Raw genomic sequence first — 9,443 nt, 5'->3', positions numbered from 1 at the left:
ACAAACCCAGAGGGTTCATACGAGAGGCTGATCCAAAAGCAGACTCAAGAGCTGACTTACTTTTTGATCAAGCTTTATTTACACACCAAAACAAGGATTATCTGTACACGCGTGCACACACACACAAACACACACACATGGAGAGATTTCTGGCAAGCAGTTCTGAAACAGAGGAAAGACTGCAGTGAGCTAAGACTTTATTACAGAAGGTAGCCGTGGTTTGGGGGGTGCAGGACTGATCTGATTATGGTCAGAACCAGTCTGCTTGAGGAGAGGAGGGCTGTAGAGGCTGTACAAAGGTTGGAGGTCGTTAAGTAGCGACATCATATTTTTTAGTTTGGCTGAAGAAGGGAGGCGTTGACTGGCATTCAGTGGGCACAACAGGGGAGGCCAGCAATTTGGATGGAGAGGAATTCTCCAGAGAAGCAGGGCTAATCAGAGTAGGAATGTTAGGAAAGGAGAATGTATCCGGCTGTGGAGCGGCAGGGAGGTGGTTAAGGAGTGACCACATGTCTTCCTGAATGTCAGCGAAACCAATAGGCTCTTTTTGGTGTTGAAAGAATGTGGCAGAAGAGGTAAATGATGTGGATAGAGATGTATATACAGGAGAAGCAGGGTTGGTCTGATTTAGGTGATGACCAGTGAGTGGAGAGGAGGGCTGCTGAGACTGCTCAGAAGTGAGGAGGGGGTCAAGCTGTTCCACCACTGACAGCAGTGCTTCATCAGTGTCACTGACAAAAGTGGCCTGGAGCTGGACGGGTGCAGCAGAGGAGGCCAGTGATGCAGATGGGGAGAAATCCATACGAGAAGCTGGGAAGACCGGATTTACTTGACACACAGGTGCATCAACTGTTGTCTGTGTGTTCTGCAGCTGCACACACGCTGACTGCTGATCAGGAAGGTTGGTAACAGCTGGCTGTCTCTGTGGCTGCTCAAGAGGCTCCTTCGCAACTGAATAGGAAGAAGATGGCTGTGTCTGAGCTGGCGTCACACAAAGCCTCTTGGCCTGTTGATCTTCCTGTTTAGGTTCAGATGCTGCACAAACAAACACAAACAAAAACACAGTAAGTCTTCTTTTGTTAACAGATTTCCGTCTTCTTTTCATCACATTTCACATGAAAAAACGTCGTAATTCCCAGAAATCTCCTCTCACCTGTGCTCGAGGTGCGATTTCGTGTTCTCTTCCTCTTTTTGCCCTAAAAACAAAAATATGAGAATTTTCATCAGTTGATCCAAACTCTGTGCACTGGTTGCTTCATAATTCAGTGCAGTGATGGGCACATGTATGAACTGCATGTTAGCACTTTGTGTTTGTGTGTTTTACGTACAGTTCTCCAGCAGGATGCAGGTACTGGATCATTTGTGGAATCCCGAGCACATTACGCTTGAAACACACAAAACACACAACAGATGATGAGAAAAGCTGGAATGCTGTGATCTATCCACTCGGTGGAAGAAGTGATCAGTGGGAGGAGAAGATGTGCATAAAACTACATTCATACATAGCTGGACTTTGATCTCCTGCGTTATTCTTTGGAATTATGTTTGCTAAACACCTGTTTTCCTCTTCATTCTGTTCTGGACCCTTTTGTTACCGCTCCACACACACACCCCTAGACCTCCTTCGTGAGGATGTAACAGTAGAGGAGCAGAGTCCATCATTACTGAGGCAGTCTCTCCTGCATGAAGTCCAGGTGCTGGTTTTCAGGTGTGTGTCTGATGCCACAAAGCTGACTCAGAACCGTAACACCCCACATCTATGAAACAGATGTGGGTGTGTTCTCATCTCTCAGAGGAGTCCAAATCGTCATCAAACAGACCTACGGACACACAAAAACATTTGAAAACATAAACAACCAGACAATCAGCAGTGATTTCATTATTATTCATATATTATTCATTATTTCCACATCATTTACTGTATATATCACAGCATTTGGGGCCTTTATAAGCACACTAAACATTACTAAACTGAATCAATTTCAGATTTTGTTTTTCATGATGTATATTTTATTAATAATTAAGTTTCATTAGCTGTATCTTTACCATACATTTGCTGCACAGGTGTATATACAGGTGCAATGAATGCTTAAATTGTACTGATTAGCACAATGCTAAGTTTCAGTATATTGGTGATTAGAAATGTCTTGTTAGTGGGAAAGTTTTTTATTCTTAAATGCAGACATCTCAAAGCTAAACCATGTATAAACAGATGGTGACAGAAGTCGCTGAAACTTGTAAATGAAACAAAGCCCATAAACTTTTAACACTTTTCAGTAAGTTCAATTCATGTTAAAAGGACGCCTCCTCCCTATATAAGATGTGGATCATGATTTCCCTTTCTGTTCACACTATGCATAGGTTCTTGGATTCTACATTGCCCCTGTTTTTCTTTCTTTTGTTATTTCTCGTTTTTGTTTTGTTTTTTTTTTTATCTCTCTTTTTCGTCTGTTGCAATGCTCAACCGTATATATTTAGATGCTTGGATAACTAATGGTGCCTTATATGTTTTTATTGTTATAAAGTTAATGAATGAGAAGAAAACACATGACCCATTTAACCCACTTCCGTGTCAACGTTAACTGAAACTGTTCAGACATGTTCAGGACTGCGCGCTATTTTCGCATACCGTCCTTACCTACTTGCTCCCCCTCCCCGTCTATTTACTTGTAGTGTCGTCCTTAAATTGACTTTTCAGCACCTTTCACCACTCAGGATCAAAATAGGGGGGAAAAATGAAGAATAAAATATAATTTTTAAAACCTGTGTTGTTGATACACGAGTTTCTTTCTTTTTAACGTACAGTTTTAAATGTTTCATATTAAATTTTAGAAAGCGCTTAGTTCTCACGGACTAACGATGGATAAACAAATCTCCCACCCGCCACGAGCATGCGCATTTTGCGCAACTATGACGCAAACATGCCTCGACTTGAGGGGCATCTAAACAGCTAAACATGGCCCTGTTCGCATACAGCAGACTGTCACATTTACTGAAAATATCAGTTTATAAATCTTCGGTTTTACGAACGGGGAGCGAAATAAAACATGGAGCTACGTGCTGTGTACAGTTTAAACGCTGCCAGGTAATGTTTTTCTGTGTTTCTCTTCGTACGACTTCAGTTAATGTAGCTCTCTGTTGGTGATAAGCTAAACGGAAACTCAACAACACGACCGGAAATAACATGTTCAGAATAAAAGCGACAATCGTAAAATATACTGAGGGAATTAAACAATCCGGAACACACCTTTATTTTAACACACACAAGAGTTAAAATGGTTTTACTTGATCAGATGTTGCTGTTCTCTTTTATGTAGCGTTCTAAACTTTAGCTGTAACACCCACATTTAGAACACGAAAAGATAATTTTGAAACTTTAAACCGGAAGTGGTTATTGATTTCATAAATACTTGACTGTTAATTATAGAACTATATATATATATATATATATATATATATATATATATATATATATATATACTGTTACCTTAATACTATTAACAACCAATTACATATCGTGAACATGTTTCTAAGAATAGTAGCAAGCATAGTAATCCCACTCTGTGCACTCTCTATTTAATCCTCATGAAGAGGATGGTATAAGGTTTGTTTATCCCAAAAGGTTAAATCTGTTCATCTGGACGTAGCGTTTTCAGTGAGAGAAACGTTATGTCACTTATTCAAGTGATTCAGCTGATTACAGGTTCCCCCAACCTTATGCTAGGGTGACCATACTTTGATTTCCAAAAAAGAGGACACTTGGCTCAGTCATGAAGAACTTGCTTAAAGAAATATATAAAATCGGCCCAGGCATTTTCACTAAAGAAGGAGAAACAGGAGAGGGAGGGGGAGAGAATGAGAGAAGAATCAGAATCAGAATACTTTATTGATCCCTGGGGGAAATTATTTTTTGTTACAGTGCTCCATTATAAACCAACATTAAGACAAAACAGACAATACGCTAACTAAGAATAGTACAATATATACATATATATGTGTTATACACATATACACATATATACACATATATACACATATATACGTCACATAAGAAGAGGCAGCTGACAGTGTAAAGACGCAGAATAACTCCAGCTTTGTGTCTTTTTCCATTCTAGCTGAAGTACGGGACAAACTGTGTTCCTTTTCACCTTCATACGAAAAGTGTAATATTTTCTCTGAATACGGGACGATTAGTTTTTTTACGGGACGGTTGGCAACTCTACTAACTAACCTTATGAATAAAGTTCAACATCAGTAACATCATAGCACCCACCCAGATGTATAGAAACTCCATCATGCTAGCTAGTATGCAGTGTGAGTTATTATAACTGACTGTAAAAAGTCAGCACAACGAAAATAAACTACACCTAAACTTGGTTTACATCTGACCCAGATAGACTGCAGGTCGAAACTTCTTACCTGAAGTTCAGGGTCTCTCCTCCTCCTGCCTCCCGTTTTTCCCTCATCCACCTGCTGGCCTCTGTCGAAGCTCCGCCACAGCCACCACCAAACAACTGAGTTATTTTTACACATCGGCCAGCATCTGGCCAACCCACCACCTATTTATTGTTTATACCGTTACAAAAAAAACTCCATCGGCCCACCGGGCAGATGCCCAGTATGCCCGATGGCAAGTCCAGCTATGGTCGGTACGAGGGAAATTTCTTTTGCAGTTCATTTAAAAGATGGACTTTGGGGTCTTTTTATAAGGTTGGGGAAACCTGCAGTCAGCTGAGACTGAAGAAGTCTTTTGGATGAGTGATGAAACGTTTCTCCCACTGAAAAATGCTATGTCCAGATGAATAGAATCAACCTTTTGGGATTTACTTACCTGCGTGCATCAAGAAAAGGTTTGTTTACATTTTATGTTCAGATCAAAGTCCATTTATCATAGACCACAGTGTCATCTGGGACTATCTGTAATTTCAGCGTTAATGTGTCTTTTGGTCTTTTAATCTCTCAAACACAAACTAAACTTTTGCGTTGTTTACATTATTTACTGGTTTGTTGTTTTACAGAGGTCAGTGGACAGTAAGGCATTGCAGGAGAGGCAGAGGCAGCAGATGGCCCGAGGTCTCCCCAAACAGAAGCCCATCCCAGGGGTCAAGCAAGTCATTGTTGTGGCTTCAGGAAAAGGTGGTGTTGGGAAGTCCACTACTGCAGGTGCTCAGTAAAACTCATACTAAACAATGGAAAATTCTCTCACCATCTTTTTTCTTCCAGAGCTATTTTATTTTTAAGAGGGTAAAATTGGTGCTTTTGAATGAATTCCTTTTTAGGTATGGCCTTGTTTGGAGTTTATAGAACAATGCCAAAAAAAAGGGAAGAAAAAAGGTTCTGAAATGGAAAAGTAATTGGTGAAGTAGATTTCATCTGCTATTGCAGTGTTTTCTGCTAAACGTTACTTAACAAGAAACCATTTTGAACGTAAGATCTTATACTTTTTACTTTGGCACTGATCATAAAAGATCTTTAAATAGAAAAATATTAAAAGAAAATCATGTTTCAGGTGGCCTAATGTTTGAACATTTTCAATGAGAAGTATTTGATTTGATTTGGTCTGTTTTTTCTCTCATGCCAGTGAATTTGGCTCTAGGATTAATGGCCAATGACATGGTAAGGAATCTGCTTTATCATTATATATTATATATTTTATATACTATATATGTATGTAATTTCAGCCAACAAAAAACAACACACATATGACAGTGAGCTGTTAGTCTGTCCTCCTCAGAGCTATACTGTATGACTTTTTCTCTCTCTTCCAGTCAAAGTCTGTGGGTCTGTTGGATGCCGATGTGTTTGGTCCATCGATTCCCAAACTTATGAACCTGAAAGGAAACCCAGAGCTCAGTGACAGTATGGCTAGTTCAATTCAGCTGAAGGTTTCTAAAATTCCAGTAAACATTTTATAACAGAAAAGTGTTTTTTTATTTCTTTTTTTTACATATCTTTCAGATAATCGGATGATCCCCCTGACCAACTATGGGGTTCCTTGGTGAGACTGTCATCAACATTACATCACAACCTTTTTGTTATACTCATAAATAGCCCTAAATCATGTCTATTATGTGACCTATTCTTCTGATTCACTTTCTTCTCTGCCAGCATGTCTATGGGTTTTCTGGTTGATGATGTGGCTCCGATAGTGTGGCGGGGGCTCATGGTGATGTCTGGTATAGAGAAACTGCTCAGACAGGTGAGACCAGTTTAGATTGCACTGTCAGTTTATTGAATTTAAAGGAAGCTGATGAAACATGTTTTGTGATTGTAGGTGGACTGGGGGTCGTTGGACTATTTGGTAGTGGACATGCCTCCTGGGACTGGAGACGTCCAGCTGTCGATCACCCAGAACATCCCCATAGCAGGTGGGTTTGTCACACATCACCTAATACAAATGATGTTTTCTAAACACATAACTTCACTTTTTAAAAGTATCCTCATTGCTGTAGCCCCCAGAAGTAAATAACACATGTTTAGTTCAAAGTTAAGTCGGGTCATGTGATGTTTGTCTTGTACAGGTGCGGTTATTGTGTCCACGCCGCAGGACATCGCTCTGCTGGATGCTCGCAGAGGAGCCGAGATGTTTAAGAAAGTGAACGTGCCGGTAATGTGTTGATGTGTGTGTCAGTGTATGCATAAACTATTGGATTCAGGTTGGGTCGATGAATACAACAGGAAGTGATATTTTCTTTCCTGCAGGTTCTGGGTCTGGTTCAGAACATGAGCGTCTTCCAGTGCCCCAAATGCAATCATGAGACCCACATCTTCGGCTCTGATGGGGCCCGACAGCTTGCAGACACTTTGGGAGTCACATTTTTAGGTTGGACCGTCACTTTCATTTAATTTGTTTTTAGTGATGTCCGAGGGTGCTCGAAGTAGTTTGCTGTCCGTATTAACCCTCGTATGCTCCAAGACATTAGGTGCAGTAAAAGTGGCATGCATAAAGTTGAGGGAACATATATATTTTATAGGAATTTTTTCATTCATGTTGTCATTCCTAAATTCTTTAGTGGGCTTTTGACAAAGTAAGACTCAGGAATCAGATTTTTCTTTTATCTGTTAAAAGCTAAGATTTATTTTTGGGCTTTTTACCTTTGTCAGACTCAAACCCGGGCCACCACATTTCAGTCGGAAGGAATATGGGTACCTCTTCAATCAGTCTGCTAAACTGGCACCCAAAAGCTATAGTTCATATAGATTACCAAGAGGAATGCAGCTTAGAGATTCACATTTACCACAGCAGCCTGACAGCATGAACTCAGCAGCACTCTCTGTATTCCCTGGGACAAAGCTGTGGATAGTCCTAACACACATCGTACAATTTAACTTAATCATTTTCTTCGCCATCTTATTGATGGTGAACAAACCCCATATTTAAGTCATAGCACACAACTTTCATGGACCTGGCCTGTCACATGAGACAGTTTTATCCGCATCGTGGTAGATGTTTGTGTGACCTTGAAGATCTAACACTTGCTTTTTGCAAATGCCTCTAGTTGCTATGTTTTGACTGTTAGACTACTATAGAGTCCTAACCCAGACCTGTCTGGAAAGTGGCATTAATTTTGCAAAGAAAAAAAGCTTTTTGCCTCAACACCCCCATATCTGGAATGAACCGAGTGACTTGGATGTGTCTCATTGCCGTCACAAGGATGATTTGACATTGGTTTTATGAACTATTTCATTTGAAAACAACAAAGTAAAGCTTTTGATTTTCTGTTTTTGAAAACATTGAAACCATTTTTGATTTCTTTTATATTTAACATGTGATTTCATGTATATGTGACTGTTTCCAGGTGACATCCCTCTTCACATAACCATCAGAGAGACATCAGACAGAGGACAGCCAGTGGTCATCTCTTCTCCCAACAGCCCTGAGGTCTCTGTTTGAATCTATTCTATTCTGTTTTGCTCTTCTTTTTTTCAAAAAAAGAAATATTTATTTATTTTTTTTATTCTACCCCACATTTCTCTCTTTCGTTTTCTCATTCTTATTTTATAAATGAACAAAATAGTATGAGTAAAACTTCAAACTTTATCGGTAAACCACTCACTGAAAGCAGATAACACAATACAACAAAAATATAATATTATGTCCTAGTTATTTATTCTTCAGCTTCAGTAGAAATCTGTTCATATACCTGCTCAGCTACACTGCAGCACTGAGGTGTAACTTGATTTTATTTTCACTGTCCAGGCAGCAGCATACAGGACGGTGGCGTCTGCTGTGGTCCAGAGACTACAGAAAGTCAGTAGTTGACAGACGCTTCAAGATGAAGTCAGCTGGGTGACGCATGAAGACGTTGAATGACACGTATACAGAACACAGACTAACGCACAAAGTCATCTGCTGTCCAAAACGCACAAAAGAATGTCGATTCTTATCCATGTTGTAACAGTATTTTTATTGTGTGTCCATGTAGTTCTCTGACAGCGTTTCATAAAACGGTCAGCTACACAACCCTAGTCTTAACCCTTTCTGATCTGCTCGCATGCTGTTGGCCATAAATGGCAGCACATTAGCTGGATGCCAGTAAAGTAAAGACAGTAATATAATAATTCCTTTGTCTTGTTTTCCTTTTCTTTTCCTGCAGAAAAAAAAGTGTTGAATATTATTGTATTAGATAATTGTCTGCATCATGATATACACAATGATTTAACAGTCAATTTGAATTTGTTTTTCTGGTGTGTTTTTGTCATTTTAGTGAGAAATCAAAGTAATAAAAACATCAAGGATTTTTGCCTCTATGAAGTATTGCTCTTATTTGTATACAGAGTAAAAGTGATAGATCCTGTACGAAAATGACCTTTTCATCTGCTTTATGCAGTTCCATGAATAACCAGCAGAGAGGGCTGTGTGCATTTAAATAAATGAATTACACATCAGGATGTGTAACCTGAAACATTTTGGTTTCTGGCTGCTCCTCTGTGATTTTCTTGGCTGTTATTCTGTGTTCATCTTTTCTCCACACAGGTCAGAAGTCTCCCTCGTCACGCTGTCAGGGTTCACTCGATAAAGAGTTTGATGCCCAGGCAGTACTTACATCGAAACTAAAGCCATTTCTTTTGTGTGGCAAATAGGGACAATTTCTCTTGTGTGTCTGCAGAGGTGTTTTCAGGAGGTCGTATGTTTGCTTTTTGGACATTTTGTCTCTTTTTGGAGTTGTCCTTGTTTGCTCCTAGGTTGTTTTGTGTCTTCCCGGTGTTTGTGCCTGTCACTCTGAGATTGTTTTGTGTCCGTGCAGCGTCATTTTGTGTCTCCTGAGGATGTTGTATCTCTCAGGTTGTTGTGTGTCTCTTGGAGGTTGTTTCCTGTCTTGGTTGTGTCCTTTTGTAGTTTTTTTTGAAGGCGTTTTTGCATCTCCGCCGTCAGTGCGTTTCTCTCTGGGGTTGTTTTGAGTCAGTGTGTTTCTTTGTGGTTACTCTTTGTGTCTGAGGTT

At 39.8% G+C, this 9,443-nt stretch overlaps 1 protein-coding gene and 1 long non-coding RNA gene across 3 annotated transcripts; one reads left to right on the top strand and one right to left on the bottom strand.

Moving 5' to 3' along the window:
- LOC113012445 (uncharacterized) lies at positions 1-2,779 on the bottom strand. Of its 2 annotated transcripts, XR_003270697.1 has the most exons (5): positions 2,639-2,779; positions 1,557-1,820; positions 1,329-1,384; positions 1,154-1,196; positions 1-1,035 (listed from the first exon to the last, which is right to left on the bottom strand). It is a non-coding gene; the product is annotated as an uncharacterized LOC113012445 (long non-coding RNA). The 2 variants fall into 2 exon arrangements; XR_003270696.1 differs by having other exon boundaries at positions 1,329-1,820.
- A 116-nt stretch (positions 2,780-2,895) lies between these two features.
- nubpl (nucleotide binding protein-like) lies at positions 2,896-8,909 on the top strand. Its single transcript, XM_026152661.1, has 11 exons — positions 2,896-3,085; positions 5,019-5,163; positions 5,582-5,616; positions 5,769-5,859; positions 5,959-5,998; positions 6,109-6,199; positions 6,275-6,368; positions 6,522-6,607; positions 6,703-6,823; positions 7,800-7,882; positions 8,201-8,909. The coding sequence occupies exons 1-11, from the start codon at positions 2,957-2,959 to the stop codon at positions 8,261-8,263; spliced, it is 978 nt and encodes a 325-aa protein (XP_026008446.1). The 5' UTR covers positions 2,896-2,956; the 3' UTR covers positions 8,264-8,909.
- The last annotated feature ends 534 nt before the right edge of the window (positions 8,910-9,443 follow it).

This window comes from Astatotilapia calliptera, chromosome 19 (genome assembly GCF_900246225.1).
Source record: "Astatotilapia calliptera chromosome 19, fAstCal1.2, whole genome shotgun sequence".
NCBI lineage: Eukaryota > Metazoa > Chordata > Actinopteri > Cichliformes > Cichlidae > Astatotilapia > Astatotilapia calliptera.
This window is presented reverse-complemented; position numbering and strand designations above follow the sequence as displayed.

What these genes read in the sequence shown, in the direction of transcription:
- nubpl (XM_026152661.1), top strand. Translation starts at nt 2,957, where the DNA reads ATGGCCCTGTTCGCATACAGCAGACTGTCACATTTACTGAAAATATCA. An exon ending in TGGGAAGTCCACTACTGCAG is followed by an intron (nt 5,164 to 5,581) that starts GTGCTCAGTAAA and finishes CTCTCATGCCAG; the next exon opens with TGAATTTGGCTCTAGGATTA. An exon ending in ACCAACTATGGGGTTCCTTG is followed by an intron (nt 5,999 to 6,108) that starts GTGAGACTGTCA and finishes CTTCTCTGCCAG; the next exon opens with CATGTCTATGGGTTTTCTGG.